Below are 18,676 nucleotides of genomic sequence, written 5' to 3'. Positions count from 1 at the left end.
GTATTGGGCCTTCTGCATGTCAGCCCCCCACTCTCCGGTCTTTGATAAGTCCAGGAAACGGGGATCAGCTCCTGCGCCGGAATTACTGGCCAGTGAAGGTGCTCTGATAGCGCCCCTCCCTGACAACGTGTCGAGCTGTTGATCCGTCCTTAATGAGGTGATCTGCGAATTCTCCTCCGGTTGGCTGTCGGGGGAGCAGAACACCACACTAACGAGGGACTAAGCGCCTAGAAGACAGCGGTCATTTGTCCAGCCGACGCAAGGCCCCCATCGGGATGGTGATAGTAACTCACACCTGCATTGGCTTGAGTGCTTGCCCGTCGACCCCCAAAGTACGTGTGGAGAGATGTCAATAACTATGTAGGCTATCCCCGAGATGGATGATTTCAGGCCTTCGTGTTGCATTGACCAAGTGTGATAGCTGCCCAGAGCTCCTCGTTTTATCCGGACGTACCGGACTACCGAGTACCTGGCGTTTCATACTATTTATAAATCTCCCTCGCCGGGGATTTTGAAGCTAATATGTTATGCTGCATCCCGAGATAACCACGCGTATTGAGTGAAGATTGGGGTTTGGCCCGGTCGCACATGGGTGCCGCCGGGGGTGCCAAAAGGCTTGGCTATGTGTGATGAGGCACGCATGGCTTCTACCGGCCCCAGACATTCTCCTCGTCTAAGACGCCTGAAGTCCATATCCGTCCTTGAGTATTTCCGTCGTGTGTGTTTCCATCTCCTGGAACAGCTAGATGTGTCGAACTGCGCGGGGCATCGGCATCCTGCTCGTCCCCCGACTCTGACATACCAGTGGCTCTCCTGGGATGGAACGATTAGTTTGGGCTCGAACGCGTCCGACAGAGACAGCGATTACTTACCGGAAGAGCTTCTGCTGGTCAGGTTCAGCTGGTGTGGAGCCAAACGCTCGCTCGGCATGGATACGTTCCTCAGCTTCGGCTTCTCGGTCCTCCACTACAATATCGACGAGTTGACTGCTATGCGAGCTTCGGGAGGCAGAAGAACCGGCTGAGCCCGGCCGTTCCTCTGCATCATCATCGCCATCGCCATCATGGTCGTCATCGTGCTTTTTCGGAGAGACGTGAGAGACGTGGGAACTCCCACTGCTGCGGCGGGAATCGGATCCTTTCGATGAACGACTTCTGAGGTGCTTGCGGGCCTTCTTGACCAATTCAGGCAGGTGGTCCCCCTGGTAGCTCGAAGAATCCGGCAGACGCTGGTCCCTCGGTATCTCGTGGGCGGTGATTACAGGGTACTAATCAAAGTCGCATTAGTTTGGATGGTACTATAATGGGGAGTGGGTCAACTTACATTCCAGTCGCCGAACTCAAGTTCCCTTGCCTGAGCGAAAAGTCTCTCATGCTCTTCGTCCAGACCGAAATCCTCCACATCACTAGGCGAATTGTATCGATCTGCAGCGCTGCCTCGTCGGTCGCCGTCGGAGGAACCGGACAATAATGGCGTTCGACTGTTGGCCTCTCCGGGCATGGGAATCCAATACTTCCCCTTCCCGCCACGCTCATATCGCATGCCATGCTGGATACGCCTTACGCGCGATCGAGACTCGGCGTGTGCTATAATGTGATCACCCGAGTCGAACAGCCGATACTCATAGTTCTCTCCGCGCAAGGTCATCTTCGTGTCTTCGACCAGGTCTCTGGCACCAAAGGCATCGCGCAGAGCGTATGCTACGGGCAACCGAGCCGCCGAGACGGAGGGGTCCGCATAGTCATGCCACGAAAACGCATGCCAGTGTGCGAGTGCGAAGATGGGCATCTCGAAACAGATCAGAGCATCTTGAATGGCAGCCGCTAAATTGTCGGGGGTGTATCCCGGAACGCCATTGGACAGTGCCCCAAGCCACTGGAGAATCGACAGGAAGAACCCCTGCCAATATGAGGCGAAAATGATAAGTTTGACGCCCAGAAACTTGGGCACGGGGCGGAATGGCACCAAGTCGCTGTGAAGGCAAACCCAAAAGTTCGCCAACGAATAGAGACTGACGGTGACGCTTATATTATACACAATCCCCGTCCAGAGATAGCCGGAGGATATTCCCAGGTAGCCTTCTTGGTAAGTACCGGTGGCCTTCATTATGATCGATACCAAGGCCAAGATCGGTTTCAGCCAGGCATACTGAAGGATCCCGCGCTTGACCGACAAGAAGGTTTGGGGATCGGAGATGTCGAGTTTGGGAAGGCAATAGTTTAGCGGCCAGGTGTGATCTACCGGAGGGCGACCATGGGTCAAGATGATGATGGATCTTTCGCCGCCAAGAAAGTTGATGAGGAGTTGGAAAAACGTGTAGATCGTAAAAGCCTAGCGGGGACAACGCTTGTCAGCCGTAACCGTGAGTCCCACGGGCGAGACTCATACCTCATAGATGTCACGGATGGGGTCCAGCACTTGAGAGGCAACTGATGAAACAATGCTGGCCCAAGACGCCGCCGCGTATATCGGAACCCTGCACACGATCAGCCCGACATCCAGTCGTCTGTTTCCTGAAAACAAACACTAACATCAAGAGGATGCGAACCACATAGCGTTGGTGTAAAGGCTTCCGGTAGTTCTTTCTATACGCTCAAGGTTATAAGCATGACAGATATGTGTCGCGCGAAGGGTCTGCATACGCTTGAAGCCAAATGGATCTGTTTATCGCGGACACCTGTTAGCACACTTGAAGATGCTTTTGACGAAGCAAAACCCGGGGACGTGCGATCTCACAGAATCGATATGAGAGAGGCAACCAGCGACGAGACACCAGTAACAATAACGACGACCCGCGCCAAACTCGAGCCAGTGCCCCCGGACGGATTAGAAGTGACCATTGTCAAACCGCACGCGCCCCTGTGTTATGTCTGCGGGTAAAGCATGCCGTAAATCAAGGCGACCCTTCAATAAAAAGTACGAAGCGAGAGGGCTCAGAAAAAGAATACGCGCAAAATATGATAAAGCTCGTCAAAATAGGCTAGAAAGTCCCCTAAACCAGAAAGAGACTATCGCATAGTCAAAGGATGAGGCCGTTGTGGAGCGAGATTGCGTAGGCAAGAGGAGCAACAGCCGCACTTGGTATCTCTGCCTGGAAGCGAACCTTAACAACCAGGCCGATAAACTGGGGAATTCGAACCTGAACCGCCAGGCCCCAACGCGGGTCATCCCGAATAGGTCTAGCGTCCCGATAGGTGACCGGCTGCCTTACTGCCTCGAGCTCCACATGCTCCTCCTGTGTTATCGCAGCTCGGGATTGACCTGTTCGTCTTCCATTGTGTCCCAACGCAACCTTCCCCTCGCAATTTAGATGCTGGATATGCTCTCCTTTTTTGGTCATTTTATTGCTGCCAATAGAGTAGGATGCTCTCTATTCTGAAAAGTCAAGTCGTTATTAATCTCCCCCGTTCTCGTCAAAAGGGGGGTTGACTATCTTGCGGGAGCCGCCATGTTGAAGATATCGCACGATGGCTAATACAAGCTTGACAACGCTGTCCTTGACTCCGGATCCAAGCTTCAATTGGTAAGGACATATGGTGGTCCCACTGCTGGTTGAGCTACTCACGGTTTTTGCGCTAGGTTCTTCCTCCTTGAACTTATCGTATCGTGCATCCTGTAAGTTCGGCGGCTTGTCGCATACTCCTCCTGATCGTCAGTGACTAATATGAAGTGAAGCGTGCTGTTCTTCCTTCTATACTTCAACCGCCTTTTCGCAACCGTCCTATCCTACGGAATCCGAGCCTATACCTGGCACTATTACCGCGCTTATGTCGATATACACGCTCTGCAAATATCCTTACTGGGAGGGAGGATCTTTTTCAAGGGCATCCGGTACCATGGGGTGAACGAGACAATCTTCATACATGGAGGGTTTATTACCTGGCGTTACTGGAGACATAGTGTCAGACGGACACACGTATCGGATTTCAAACCGAGCTCGGAAAAGGCAGACGATGGAGCGCAGTCCCCGGGGGATGACAATGATGGTTGCAAGGATGGTGATCGGGAGGAACAAGGGGGACAGAAACGAGCAGATACCCTCCCTTGTCGCATCACAGCAAAGTTCTATGGCTTTGAATGGTTCATCTACAATAGGACCCCCGCCTACGACAGTATCTTAGCGGGCTTCATGCCATCTGATCCCACCGCGACGTTTACCAAACCGGAGTACCCTGGGAGCAGTACTCTGGATCCCGGGCTCAAGGAGGGCTCGGACCACGCACCGTCAGATCATAGGTCAGCTTCGGATCGAGCTTCTTCTTCTCGTGACAACTTCCCGGCGAGGAGTGGAACGGACCGAGAGACGATCGGTTCGCAGGATGCGGGAAGCTCCGGGCAGGGGATGGGAGAGGGTTTATCGAGACTCCTCCAGCTTTTGCCTTTGCGACTGGTGTGCGACAAGGGCGCTATCGTGGTGGGAAATGAAAATACAAGGTCGGTCCTCACCACGACCTTCAATGGAGCCACAGGGTTGGTCGAAGCCTGCAGCGCTGGCCCGCTGGACCTCTACCGGCAAGCATTCTCTTTTCACCTCGATCACCCTGTCATCCAAATGAGGCCAAATCCCGATTTCAAGCAGAACCAGCTTGTCGCCGCGAAAGGACTGGGCTCCACCCGACCAGAGCCGTCGGGCACGAAACGCAAGAGAGACACGATTTTCAATTATCATTTTCAAAAACGTAGGGTGTGGCACAGCATTCGTGACCTTATTCCATACTTTCAAACTTCTGTCGAGTCCTTCCATGTTTCCGACAAGCCTGCAGACCCATCTAAGCTTTGGGGAAATACTCACAGTGACGCTCGCTGGACCGGTCTTTCTCGGTATATAGATGAGACCAGCCATGACGACCACGAAGAATGGAGTTCGGTGGAATATGGAAGGTTCTCTACAATTTTGGATAGTCCGGGGATGACCATATCCTATTTTTGGGACATTCCTGGCTTTGTTGTACGACACGCGACGGCTCCGTCATCCCCCCGGCAGAGACCTCCACTGGATATCAACGGTGCCCCGCCCCCCGAGTGGGGAATTGATGTCAAACTTGAGGGCGGTTCTATCAACTACGGGCCCTGGGCTGATCGGGAACGGGTCGGGCTACAGAATGTGTTCTTCCCCAATAGTTACCGAAGCTCCGACTCCGCGGAGCCCTTGACTCCGGGCGACCCAAGGAAAAGCACGTTGTTCAGACTGCGGATAGAAACCAGCCAGGATATGACCCTGCGAGTCCCGACGAGAGAACCATCTAAGGATTGGCAGTGGAAAGGACGGGCTGATGCAATCAGAGGTTCTTCCAAGCTCAAGAAGCAGCAATCGAGGAGAAAATCACGCGAGGGCGACAAGGGCCATATTGGACCCGATATTCGTCCTTTTGGGTGGCTGTCTTTGCGCGTGTCCGGTGATTCCACTCTAAACTACAACATGGATATGGTGGCTTCAGGCCCGAGGTTTCGTAACCAGCTTGACTTGGATTTTCGGGACTCCAAGATGACTTCAAGCGTCAATCATGCATTGTTATGGCAGTGTCCTAGACAACTGCTCAGCTGCGATCTCTCGGTGCCCCTCTCCTGGAATGATCTTCGCACATGGAAGTTCGACATTGACAATCAATCTATGGAGTTATTTCTTCTGCGTGATCACATCTTTCTTCTGACAGATCTTGTTACTGACTGGGCTTCTGGCCCTCCGCAAGACTACTACACATTCGTCCCGTTCATCTACAAGCTCAATCTCTCTTTCGCAGACTTGCGGTTGTTTGTGAACGTGAACGACCAAAACATCATCAGCAACCCTTCTGACCTGGATGACAACCGCTTGCTTCTAATAAAAGGGAAAAGACTGAATTCGGCAGTCACTCTCCCGTTGAACAAATACAGGCCGGATCAAAATGCCGTCGAATTCAATATAAATCTCGACGATGCCGCCATCGACTTTTTGAGTCCTCTATGGGATACCTTCCATACCTTTTTGAGCGATAAATCCACTGCCACTCTGGAGCACTTGTCTATAGGCGGGACATACAATTACTTTCAGTCTACATCGTCGGAGCTGGTGGACACGCTATACCTGAACCTTGATGGTTCGTCCCCTAGACTGTATCTGTATGGGTTCCTCATCAAATCCTTCTTGACAGTCAAGGAAAATTACTTTGGGGAAGAAATGCATTTTAAGACACTCGAGGAGTTTCAGGAGCTTGCTTATTCCAAGGAACAACCCGAGTTGCACAATCAAGCCAATCCAAATAGAGTATCAAATGATCTCGATGTGATTGTGCATGTTAGTGCTAATGACGCCTGTGCTCTTCTCCCCGAGAACATCTATGATCATGTGAAATGTTTAAGGCTCACATCGCCGTCTCTCGAGATCGACCTACGGTTCACTAACTACTACATGGACTTGGAATTTTCAATATCTCCGTTGAAAGTGGGCCTCGAGTCCAACCCACCAGACGGCCCACGTATCATTTCTGACACTCAACTATTCATTGATGGCATTTCTGTATATGGTCATCGTTTGTTTGGGTTGGCTCCCGCAGAGCCCACTTATGTCTGCAATTGGGATTTCAAAGTCGGACGAGTTATTGGAGAATTCTCCACGGATTTCTTGAGCTGTTTGGGTGCGTCCCTGAAAAGTTTCGACTTTTCTTTCGATAACGAAGAAAACGGCCTTCCGCCTTTGTTTCCGATCGCTCTTCATGACGTGACCTTCCTTCGGGCAAATATCGATTTGATTCATGTTTCCATTCTATTGGACAAAGTGGCACTTGTTCTGAGCACCGGCCCGCTGAAGACCCAATTCAATGACTGGACTGATGCCAGGTTCTCAAAGCGCATGAGCCTCATGGTTCCTGACATATCGATCGCTGCAGTTGACTATAAGTTCCTCGGGCCATTCGGGAGTTTGCTTGACACGAAACTGGCTCCTTTCGCACTTGTTCAGTCCACTATCAAGCTTAGGATGGCGCAAAGAAAGAGCGATATCACGGAAGGCAGGAGACTGCAACAGGAGCATTTAAAACTGCACGATGAGAGAACCCAAAGGACTCCGTGGCTTCTTTTTGACTGGGAGGACATTGAACCTGACTTCCCCCAGGGCGCAAAGGATATCTTGGCCCCACCAACCATTCCAATCCCGACAATGCCTGAGTCTGTAGGAAAATTCTCGCAAGGGCTCAAACCACCATTGGCGAGGCATAATTCGGACAGCAGAAGTTATAACAGTTCTGAAAGTTTTCTTATGCACTCTGATACGTCGAGCGTGAGAAATGGGCGGGGACGACTCGCTGGGCGCCAGTTTGATACTTCGCGGGGTGTATCGCAAGCAGATGTTTATCGGATCAGATCTCGAGTAGCCGATGACAGCCGCATGTTTGATGCGTTGGAAAGCAGTAAAATATACGGGAAGGACTCAGCGACAAGCGTGCCGGATTCTTCTAATCCTTGGATCATGCCGAACTTCTCGCTCTACAGGATTGACCTCGATACATCGCAGTTGCCCACGTGCCGGGGCACACATGATAGCCCTGCCGAGACAGCCTTTGCTGAAGCAAAATTTGACACTTATGCCTCGCCGTTCGAAGATGATGAGACAACACACACAGATTTTGCTCTCGAGCTACCTACAGGAGTTAGGGGCTTCTGTCGACCTGAATTCCTTTTCCTGGTGGCGGAATTGGTAGGCAAGCTACAACCGAGACACCCGATTTCGATCATTGATACACTACAAAAAGATGTCCTTTCAGATATTGTGGGCTATGAGAAGGCAATGCAGAACCCTAGAACGGCAACAGCATTTGCAGTACGGGCCCCGTATGTGCTCATGAACTTGGTCCACTCTAGCGATCCTCTCGTCAGCCATGAGTTTGGATTCCACGATGAGTACAGCATCAAGGTTATTCATTTGAAGACAGAGATACGATCAAGGTACCATCAACAGACGGACAATCCTGTCGATAAAAACACCACGGTCCACGCGGCCGCCAAAAGCCTATCGGTGTCTGTCGAAGGTGGCCAAGCCGATACATATCAGGACAAAGCCGAGTTCAGCTGTCTTTTTGAAGACATGAATTTCTGGCTTGTAACAATACCTTTTGTCAAGTCCAAGTTCCAAACTCGTGCATTTGACACTGTGACGTCGACAAGATCAGTGGAGCCTTTGGCCTTCCTAGTCCGTCGTACAACAACCATGTTTGATTCTCTTGCATACTCCTTCCAGCATAACTCGGCTCTCGAGCGGAAAAGACTTCGCTTCCTGATCTATTTTCTGACACAAACGGCCGCCACTACTTCCGATCCGGTCTTCCTGACACGCATCTCGTATGTATTGAGGGTTGCACCTACTCATCTACGGCATCATGATTCATGGAAGATACTGTCTCGGATTCGAAACGTTTACAATTGCTTGTCTTATGATCAACAGAAGGATCTTATTTCGAAATGCGAGACTGACAACATCTTGCTGCCCCGCAATGCACGGACTACTGTCTTATCAAGTTTCGACCAGTGGCGTGCGTGGGATTTGGCCCATGTCGAGAAAAGCGACGTGATGCGGAGGGTTTGGGATACCTTCGCGCCTAAAGAGGAGAACGCCACCCCTACAGCACAATTTTCCATTGTAGTGAAATCCTTCCGCTTTGCAATTGATCCTGGGCCGAAGGAAAGCGGTTTTGTCATTGAGGATCTGGCCACTGCCATTTCAGCGCATCCCCCAAAGAAGCAACCATCGGGTGTCGAGATCAAGCAAAATAATCTGGTAACCATCCAGACTTACTGCTCATCCACTAGCCTTAGGCTCCGCTGGGAAGTATTAGACATTGTGGAAGGAGTTATGAAGGCAATGTCTTCTGTGACACTTGAATCCACTGTCCGGACCCAAAGCCTCGGAGAACCTCAAAGTGAAAAGAGTGAGCTTCAGTTTACGTTTGGCACAGACCTCGGATCCATAACGCTCGATGGTATCAACGTCAAGATTGTGATGGCTGGAACGGGGCTCCGAAGTTCTATCAGCCAGATATTAAATAGCAGAGAAAGCCCTGACGGCCTGAGTGTGCTGATGAGTGCTGAAGGATGTTCTTCGGAGATCTCCAACATTTCCGAGACTCTTATGTTGTGGAAAATTGCTGATCCACACGTGTACATCGCACGTGTCTCTGAACAGACGGGGCCTGATCTAATTCACGACTGGAGAATCGTGGGGTCATGCACGAAACTCCGCTATGAAATGCGCGAGGATCCATTGAACCTTGCTCACACTGCAGACAGGCTGATAGAAGATGAAGTCCGATACATCCATCAGCTTGTTAAGAACTTGGATCCGCCCACACGGCAGTCCCCTAAGGTCGAACCAGCGAAAAAAGCGTCCAACAACAAGATCCACATAGCAATGTTTCTGGATGATTATCGTCTAAGCTTCTGTGTTTTACCATCACTTAAGTATGTCATATCTGGAGAAGTCGCTCGCACGTCCATCATACCGACTCGCGATTCAAAGTTGGAGATAGACTTTGATGTGAAAAGGAACCTGCATACATTTCTGTCAAGCGAGGGTAGTGGGTGGCATCGTCTATCGGTGCTGGAGATCCCGCCAATCAACGGTCGAGTGATAGCCAATATGGCGCCTGTTAGGACGGATGTGGAAGTTGATATGACAATTGAGCTCATCAGACTGGAGGCGAGCTCCGTGAGAACCCTCCTGGGCTCTCTCACAAAGCCAGAGGTGTCCCACTTCATGGCTGATCTCAAGGAAAACTTCAAGTCTCTTCAACAGCGCCTCGATGAAGTTCTCGCTCTTGACAAAACACCCAAGCAACAGAAAGAATCTCCCAAGGACCATGGCATTCTCTACAAGGCGAGCATGTCAATGGCAGGGATAAAGATACACGCTCTAGCGCCCGGTTTGAATAGTAAAGATTATTCAGCCGACTTGGAATTGACGCTAGGTATGATGCGTATGCGCCTCGACAACGGCTTGGAGGACGGATACCCAATGCAATATCCCGAATTCCACGTCGACACGTCCAATATAAGTCTCGATCTTCGGAAGAAAGAGGCGTCTAGAAGCCGATCTTACTGCAGCTTTGCCATCGATGCAAAACTCCAAGGGACCTCGACAAGACTTGAAAATGGTGACCTCAGGAGAGTGTATCACTTGAGCAGTAAGAAGTGTGATATCGAGCTCTTTTCCGAAACAGCTGCCCTGGTCGTTGATATGGCAGCTCATCTCCAGGAGCGCATCAAAACTTTGGATTTGTCTCACGAGGTGGAGCGTTTCAAGAAATTGCGCAAGCGAGGCCATACAGAGACAAAAGCCAAGTCAACAGGTATCCCAGAGATACGCATATCAGATGAGGGCGGCGCTCAAGATCTCTTCGACGCCATGTATTCGTTGGATTTCAATAACATTCAAATCGCCTGGAACATGACCACCGTGGTATTGCCCACGTCCGCACGCAAACCCGACGACCTGGTTTTCTCCATCAAGCGTGTGGAGTTGTCGAACAAGAAGACCAACGCCGCAAAGCTTCGTATTGAGGATATGCAATTGCAGATGGTTCCGTTCTCAAGCAACAGAGAAAAACGCTCCCTCAATTCGGCCTTATTGCCAGAACTGGTCTTCAATGTTGCATATGCCTCGACAGGAAAAGAAGCTCGACTGGCCTTCCAGGCAGCCGGGAAGTCATTGGACATACGGGCGACTTCTGATTTCGTCATGCCTGCTAGTACCATTCGAGATTCCATTGCTTCTGCAAGTCGAATCATCCGTGATGCCAATTCCTCCCTGATGCCCAAGCCCGCTGAAGAGGGCACCGAAGAGGGCACAAAGCAACGTTCCCTTTTCGGAAACAAGCGCCTGCGCTCCGTACTGGTTGACGTCGACTTCGCTGGTGCCATTGTATCGCTACAAGGGAGACGTAGCGAAGACCAACAGTTGACGGCAGCGCGCAAGGGGAGTCGGGCATCAGATGCGAATTATGGACACTATATCCACGGGGATGGAGTAGCCACGGCGACCCTAAGGGCCCCTGGCGTGGCGTTGAAGGTTCAATTCGAAGACAGCAGCTCCGCTGGCTCTGCATTGAATGCGGAGCTAAAGGTTGATCCGTCCACAAACGTTCTGCATCCGAGTCTGGTTCCGTTGGTGAAACAGATGACCTCGGCGGTGCAACAGGTTATGGGAGGCCAACAAAAGCCTAGAAGACCGTCTAGCGCGATGATGCTGCAGCCTCAGAAGCTTATGCAAGAGGCACCACTCGATGATGAAGGAAGAGACACGATTCTGGGGAGATGCAAACTGAACGTGGGCCTTCTCATCTGCAAACAAGAATTCAGCTTGAGCTGCCAACCCATCGCCAGAGTCGCGGCCACTGCAGGGTTTGAAAGTGTCTACGTAACTATCAACACCGTTCAGTCTGATGAATATGGCAGATTTTTGTCACTCTTGATGACATTCAACTCATTGCAAGCTTCGGTGAAACACGTCTATTCCAGCGAGTCCACTGCAAGCTTTGAGGTCCAATCTATGGTCATGTCCGTTATGAACAGCAAGCACATTGGCAGTTCCAAGGGTATTTCGGCTGTGCTCAGAGTCAGCCCAATGCAGGTTGCCCTCAACGCCAAGCAAGTACAGGATTTGCTCCTTTTCCGAGAAATCTGGTTCCCATCGAATGAGGACATAGATGTGGAGCGAAAATTCCCTCCGTCGTCCCCGGAGACGCCACCCTATATTGTTCAGCGATATCAGCAAGTTGCGTCGGCCTCTGCATTCCCATGGAACACGGCTATTGCAGTCGAGAGGCTGGAGATTCATCTCGACCTAGGGTCCACCCTTGGAAAGGCTCAGTTTGGCATCAACGATTTATGGATGTCGTCGAAGAAGACGTCCAATCAGGAACAAACGCTGTGCATTAAGCTGAAATCCCTCGGGGTAGAAGGCAAAGGTCGGATGAGTGGGTTGATTGAACTAGAGACGCTGAAAGTCCATACCTCAATCCACTGGCCCGACGACATGCTCCACAGCCAGACTCCTCTTGTTCAAGCCTCGATTGCCTTCAACCAATTCCAAATGAAGGTTTCCTTCGACTATCAGCCTTTCATCATTGGCCACATCACGATGTTCAATTTCCTCATGTACAATGTCCGGAACGTCTCTGGCAACGAGCGACTGTTTAGCATTCTGGATGGAGATAAAGTACAGGTTTTTTGTACAAGCCTGACCGCGTCGCAGACGATTGCTTTGTTCCAAGCATGGCAGCGCCTCGTGCAAGACAAGCAGTCAGCATACGAAAGGGCATTGGATGACGCACAGAGATACATGCGCCGACGAACTTCCAGTTTCGCAAGCAAACCCGAGCTTCCAAACGAAGCGAAGGCTAAAGATAAGGACGAAAAGGACGAAAAAGCACCAATATCTCTCCAAACGGGGGTTGTCGTCTCGCTGAACTCCGTCAATCTCGGGGTGTTCCCCAGCTCCTTCTACGACAATCATGTATTCAAACTGGAGGCACATGACGCCCAAGCCCATTTCCACGTGTCCCTCGAAGAGGAGCGAATACACAGTATCCTGGGACTCACTCTCGGCGAGCTGCGCGTTGCACTCTCGGGGATCACGCGGCCGCATCCAATGGAAGTGCAAGACCTGCTCGTCAGCGAGATCGCCACCCGAGTCGTGGAATCCACTGGAGGCACAATCCTCAAGGTCCCCCGACTCGTAGCCAGCATGGAGACATGGCAGAAACCCGGAGACTCCAAAATCGACTACATCTTCCACAGCTCCTTCGAAGGCAAAGTCGACGTCGGATGGAACTACTCGCGCATCAGTTTCATCCGCGATATGTGGGACTCACACTCTCGCGCCTTGGCCTCCCGGCTCGGAAAGCCACTGCCGCCATCTGCAGTCCGAATCACGGGAGGACTCAAGGAGGGCGACGACACCAAGGAGCAGCAGGAGAAGATCACCGCTGTTGTAAACGTGCCTCAGTCGAAGTACACGTATGTTGCGCTGGAACCGCCGGTGATTGAGACGCCTCAGCTGCGTGATATGGGTGAGGCTACGCCGCCTCTGGAATGGATTGGGCTGCAGCGTGATAAGCTGCCCAATATCACGCATCAGATTATTATCGTGACTTTGTTGGAGATTGCTAGGGAGGTGGAAGATGCGTATGAGAAGATCTTGGGGTCTTCGTGAGCTTGGGCCTTGGAGGGAGGTTCTTGGAAGCTTTATTTCTATGTATATATACAAGTTGGTGTACGATTTTTAATGCTTATAGATTTTACAAATTTCAACATTGTTCACGATAAAATCATCGTAATGTTGTCGTCTCGTCCTGAGACATGTATGCTTTTGCAAACAGTACTCTCTTGGGTGGGTTCTGAAGCAATATATATATATACATGATCCGCGCCAGTGCTCTCGTTGCCAGCTTATCTCCGTAATGTTGTGTCAGAATTCCTCCACAAATCATATACTACATTGATGAGATTGTTCCGTCTAAATAGACAAGCTTCATAACAGGGAAAACTGAAACGAAGAATTAGGGATGCAGAGGGATGAGATGAACACCTAGTTCTGTACACGATATTTCATCATAGGCGTGTTGGAATAGTTCTTCCACAATATTTTGACAGTGAAGAATCCCATTTCCTAGCCCTCCGACTCAACTACATCTTGAAAACGTATCTATACCTAGGAGATGTATATAATATCTCAATTCGCGAGATACATGGTAAAAATTGGTTGGGAATATTAGGACTACATACTACAACCCCAAGAATTAGAGATAGACTATACTGTCTGTACAAGCAGGACTCATAATTATGTTTCTATATATATCTGATTTCTAATATCTTCTTTCGAGAACAAAGATCTGGTATAGAATCATATAACAGAGAATCTAAATGGCTTCCAGAAAAGCGAAGATTATATACGGATGTATCCTACAGCCGTTTGAGATGTAGGACGGACTCTCTCAAGGAGTATGGAAACATCTAGAGAACCAAAGTATGTATAGAATAGAATAGCAATGTATTTGACTACAGTTCATTTCGATATGCATAAGCTTGCTGCAAAAGTACTCTGCATCAGTAGAATCAGATAGACCCGGATAAGATGATGTATTCGGTTGAAGAACCAAAATGGATTAATAAGCCAGCCCTTCTCAATCGGAACTTTAGTGCGTTAAATCCACCTAAGTCCGCCTCCAATCAGGTGGGCGGTGAGTGGAGGGGTAAGTCGGCCCTCTCCCCTCATTGGGTTGCGGTGCGGCACTAACAGGTGGTATCTACGACTTTTGTTTGACCTTTTAATTTATTTCCTGTTTCGAGAGGATCAGAGATTGAAGGCGATAATCCTGTCGATTCGCTAAATGTAACAAAGGATGGGGATGACAACGGGTCTAGTCTAGTAGAAGGCGTAGAGCAGATAGGCGATGATGAGGGGGGGGGACGCGGGACTGAAAAGTTGGAACCCGGGAAAAGTGGAAGGTAATTTAAACTGTAATGCTTGAGTCATACGGTACCGCTGACCTGCTGATTACAATGATTACAACACCCCTCCAAAGCAACGCCACCGAACCTGCAACACATGGGATGATACCTTGATACCATCGATTGATTGCTGGCAATTGAATAGTCCTAAAAAATCTTGTGCATCAGTAGAGCTTAAAATGAGTCTTCCTCTGACTCACATCCAATGCCTCCCATAATTCTGTGGTCAGCCGTTGCGTCTGCTTGTACTCATAATGTTACAACCGGCATAATGCAGCTCCGGAGCTCAGTGTATGATATCAATTAAATCTAGTCTAACCATGGTCACCCGAGAGACCGGCCTAAATGTCATCAAACTTACGTGTATATTACGTGTATAACCGTAACCATACCAAGGGTAAGCGGGAACTGTAGGAAAAGCTAAGGGAAAAAAACGCACATCCCACTAAGTAGATTTGAAATCGGAAAAAATCCCACCTGCACAGTCAAGCTAAGAGAGAAGGAAAAAAAAAAGAGTAAAAAAAAAAAATGGAAAGAAAAAAAAAAAGTGGTTCCCCACCTTCTCGCTTTCTCTTCTTCCCCTCTTCACTCCAACCACACCATCCTCCCTCTTTTTCCTCTCTCTCCCCTTCCCTTCTTCACCTTCCCCCGTGAAGCCCTCTCCTCCCCTCTATCTTGGAGCAGAAAACATATAGGTTTATTTACCTATTTATCTTCAGGTCGAGCTAATACTCGATCCTGTTTGTGTTTTCTGTTTCTTATTCAACCCCGCCTCTAAGGCCGTTGTCGAGAAAAACCCGCCAAGATGGTTAAGTATGTATACCACCACCCTTCTGTGCTTCCTCGGATCCTCGCGGGTTCGTTCTGGAGTTTTTGAATCGATGTGCTAACGATGTATTTGATAGCTTCACTATCGAAGAGGTCCGTTTTTGGCTGTTCCCATACCCTCGAAATGGGGGCCTCGCAACACCGTAGCTAACAACGTCTAGATCCGGTCCCTCATGGACCGGCCGGCTAACATCCGTAACATGTCCGTCATTGCTCACGGTATGTTCATCTTCCTGTCTCCTGTTACGATTGAGAATGGAATGCTAATCGTGGTTGCCACTCTCCAGTCGATCACGGAAAGTCCACCCTCTCCGACTCGATGGTCCAGAAGGCCGGTATCATTTCGGCTGCCAAGGCTGGTGAGACTCGTTTCATGGACACCCGTCCCGACGAGCAGGACCGTTGCATTACCATCAAGTCCACCGCCATCTCCCTGTACGCCCAGTTCCCCGACGAGGAGGATCTCAAGGAGATCCCTCAGAAGGTCGACGGCTCGGAGTTCCTGATCAACCTGATCGACTCCCCCGGTCACGTTGATTTCTCGTCTGAGGTCACCGCTGCCCTGCGTGTCACTGATGGTGCCCTGGTCGTCGTCGACTGTGTCTCCGGTGTCTGTGTCCAGACCGAGACCGTCCTGCGTCAGGCCCTGACCGAGCGTATCAAGCCCGTCCTGATCATCAACAAGGTCGACCGTGCTCTGCTCGAGTTGCAGGTCTCCAAGGAGGATCTGTACCAGTCCTTCTCCCGTACCATTGAGTCGGTCAACGTCATCATCGCCACCTACTTCGACAAGGTCCTCGGTGACGTCCAGGTCTACCCCGACAGAGGTACCGTTGCTTTCGGCTCCGGTCTGCACGGCTGGGCTTTCACCGTCCGCCAGTTCGCCGTCAAGTACGCCAAGAAGTTCGGTGTTGACCGCAAGAAGATGCTTGAGCGTCTGTGGGTAAGTCATCATTCCTTCCACTAGTAGCTATACCAAGGTCGAGGACTAACATGGCATGTAGGGCGACAACTACTTCAACCCCAAGACCAAGAAGTGGACCAACAAGGCCGAGTCTGATGGCAAGCCCCTGGAGCGTGCCTTCAACATGTTCATCTTGGACCCCATCTTCCGTATCTTCGCCGCTGTCACCAACGACAAGCGCGATGAGGTGCTTACTCTGGTTGAGAAGCTGGAGGTTAAGCTCACCAACGAGGAGAAGGAGTACGCCGGCAAGCAGCTCCTCAAGACTGTCATGCGCAAGTTCCTGCCTGCCGCTGATGCCATGTTGGAGATGATCTGTATCCATCTGCCCTCTCCCGTCACTGCCCAGAAGTACCGTGCCGAGACTCTGTACGAGGGTCCCGCCGACGACGAGTGCGCCCTGGGTATCCGTGACTGTGACCCCAAGGCTCCTCTGATGCTGTACGTCTCCAAGATGGTGCCCACCTCCGATAAGGGTCGTTTCTACGCTTTCGGTCGTGTCTACTCCGGTACCGTCCGCTCCGGTCTGAAGGTCCGTATCCAGGGTCCCAACTACACCCCTGGCAAGAAGGAGGATCTCTTCATCAAGAACATCCAGCGTACCATCCTGATGATGGGTCGTTTCGTCGAGCCCATCGAGGATGTGCCCTGCGGTAACATCGTCGGTCTGGTCGGTGTCGATCAGTTCTTGCTGAAGTCTGGTACCCTTACCACCTCCGAGACTGCCCACAACCTGAAGGTCATGAAGTTCTCCGTCTCCCCCGTCGTGCAGCGCTCCGTCGAGGTCAAGAACGCCCAGGATCTGCCCAAGCTGGTCGAGGGTCTCAAGCGTCTGTCCAAGTCCGATCCTTGCGTCCTGACCATGATCAACGAGGCCGGTGAGCACATTGTCGCCGGTGCCGGTGAGCTGCATCTCGAGATTTGCCTGAAGGATCTCGAGGAGGACCACGCCGGTATCCCTCTGCGCATCTCGGACCCCGTCGTGTCTTACCGTGAGACCGTCTCCGCCGCGTCGAGCATGACTGCCCTGTCCAAGTCGCCCAACAAGCACAACCGTCTGTACCTGACCGCTCAGCCCATGGAGGAGGAGCTGTGCCTGGCCATCGAGTCCGGCAAGATCAGCCCCCGTGACGATTTCAAGGCTCGTGCCCGTGTCATGGCCGACGAGTACGGCTGGGACGTCACCGACGCCCGTAAGATCTGGTGCTTCGGTCCCGACACCACCGGTGCCAACTTGCTGGTCGACCAGTCCAAGGCCGTCCAGTACCTCAACGAAATCAAGGATTCGTTCGTCTCTGGTTTCCAGTGGGCCACCCGCGAGGGTCCCGTTGCCGAGGAGCCCATGCGTGCCGTGCGCTTCAACGTCCTGGATGTGACCCTGCACGCCGATGCCATCCACCGTGGTGGTGGTCAGATCATCCCCACCGCTCGTCGTGTGCTGTACGCCGCCACCATGCTGGCCGATCCCGGCATCCTGGAGCCCATCTTCAACGTCGAGATCCAGGTGCCCGAGCAGGCCATGGGTGGTATCTACGGTGTGCTCACCCGCCGCCGTGGTCACGTCTACACTGAGGAGCAGCGCCCCGGTACTCCTCTGTTCAACGTCAAGGCCTACCTGCCCGTCAACGAGTCCTTCGGCTTCCCCTCGGATCTCCGCCAGGCCACCGGTGGCCAGGCCTTCCCCCAGTCCGTCTTCGACCATTGGGCTGTCCTGCCCGGTGGATCCTGCCTGGACCCCACCACCAAGCCTGGTATCGTCGTTACTGAGATGCGTAAGCGCAAGGGTCTCAAGGAGCAGGTTCCCGGCTACGAGAACGTAAGTTTCTTCTTCATCCTATTTACTGTCCTTGACCACGTACTAACACTCTGCCACAGTACTACGACAAGCTGTAAAAAATTTGTTTCACCCGAGCCTAGTAGGGTTCCAGCATGCCGTGTCTGGAATTCTAAGTTTATGAGTTTGACGAATGCGATACAATGTCCATGCTAAGGGAGAACAAAATTTTTTTCAAAAAGGAGACAGCAGCGTCGTATGTGGATTTTCGACTTGAATACTTAGAGAAGTAGAATCCAGGAGTGAAAGCGCATCTGCTATGGCTTATCCAGTTTTTCCTACTATCAATTTTGTTTTACGTTTATGATCGCGAGGACTTTAATCAAATAGTTCACTTGCTGTTCGATGGTTTGTAGACATGAAATCGTAGAGTTGTAAATCACATCAAATCCCACCAGATGATTGTAACATGCCTGACTGAGATTGGCATAACGAATATGGCTTCTCTGGTGGGAGGGAGATGGATGTGTATTCCGTAGTGGGAGTGAGGAGGAGGGTTGCCTCGGTGCTTGACGTACGGTCACGTGACCCGCCCGGCATCCGCGTAGCTCGCGTCGCTTCTCGCAAAGCTG

The 18,676-nt window shown here is 51.1% G+C and overlaps 3 protein-coding genes across 3 annotated transcripts; 2 read left to right on the top strand and 1 right to left on the bottom strand.

Annotated features, from left to right (window-relative positions):
• Nucleotides 1–1,165: 1,165 nt before the first annotated feature.
• On the bottom strand, nucleotides 1,166–3,063 carry BDW47DRAFT_106459 (OSTA/TMEM184 family protein). The gene is made up of 5 exons (XM_024812776.1): nucleotides 2,737–3,063; nucleotides 2,643–2,660; nucleotides 2,532–2,585; nucleotides 2,389–2,476; nucleotides 1,166–2,331 (listed from the first exon to the last, which is right to left on the bottom strand). Exons 1-5 carry the CDS (start codon nucleotides 2,838–2,840, stop codon nucleotides 1,315–1,317), a joined length of 1,281 nt encoding a protein of 426 aa, XP_024671847.1. The 5' UTR covers nucleotides 2,841–3,063; the 3' UTR covers nucleotides 1,166–1,314.
• Nucleotides 3,064–6,274: 3,211 nt separating this feature from the next.
• Nucleotides 6,275–13,269, top strand: BDW47DRAFT_106457 (putative fermentation associated protein (Csf1)). Its single transcript, XM_024812775.1, has one exon. It carries the CDS (start codon nucleotides 6,389–6,391, stop codon nucleotides 13,178–13,180), a length of 6,792 nt encoding a protein of 2,263 aa, XP_024671846.1. The 5' UTR covers nucleotides 6,275–6,388; the 3' UTR covers nucleotides 13,181–13,269.
• A 1,763-nt stretch (nucleotides 13,270–15,032) lies between these two features.
• BDW47DRAFT_106456 (elongation factor 2) lies at nucleotides 15,033–18,444 on the top strand. The gene is made up of 6 exons (XM_024812774.1): nucleotides 15,033–15,291; nucleotides 15,384–15,399; nucleotides 15,468–15,525; nucleotides 15,594–16,249; nucleotides 16,311–18,086; nucleotides 18,146–18,444. Exons 1-6 carry the CDS (start codon nucleotides 15,284–15,286, stop codon nucleotides 18,161–18,163), a joined length of 2,532 nt encoding a protein of 843 aa, XP_024671845.1. The 5' UTR covers nucleotides 15,033–15,283; the 3' UTR covers nucleotides 18,164–18,444.
• Nucleotides 18,445–18,676: the final 232 nt, after the last annotated feature.

The sequence above is a fragment of the Aspergillus candidus genome, assembly GCF_002847045.1.
Source record: "Aspergillus candidus strain CBS 102.13 unplaced genomic scaffold BDW47scaffold_24, whole genome shotgun sequence".
Lineage (NCBI taxonomy): Eukaryota > Fungi > Ascomycota > Eurotiomycetes > Eurotiales > Aspergillaceae > Aspergillus > Aspergillus candidus.
Note: the sequence above shows the minus strand (reverse complement) of the source record. Positions and strands in the feature narration are given on the sequence as shown.

Bases quoted from the DNA above. Each gene is read 5' to 3' on its own strand.
- BDW47DRAFT_106459 (XM_024812776.1), bottom strand. From the start codon at position 2,840: ATGGTCACTTCTAATCCGTCCGGGGGCACTGGCTCGAGTTTGGCGCGG. The intron at 2,477-2,531 runs GTTAGTGTTTGT...GATCGTGTGCAG, and splicing joins GTGGTTCGCATCCTCTTGAT to GGTTCCGATATACGCGGCGG. The intron at 2,332-2,388 runs GTATGAGTCTCG...TGTCCCCGCTAG, and splicing joins CCATCCGTGACATCTATGAG to GCTTTTACGATCTACACGTT.
- BDW47DRAFT_106457 (XM_024812775.1), top strand. From the start codon at position 6,389: ATGGACTTGGAATTTTCAATATCTCCGTTGAAAGTGGGCCTCGAGTCC.
- BDW47DRAFT_106456 (XM_024812774.1), top strand. The intron at 15,526-15,593 runs GTATGTTCATCT...GCCACTCTCCAG, and splicing joins CATGTCCGTCATTGCTCACG to TCGATCACGGAAAGTCCACC. The intron at 16,250-16,310 runs GTAAGTCATCAT...CATGGCATGTAG, and splicing joins AGATGCTTGAGCGTCTGTGG to GGCGACAACTACTTCAACCC.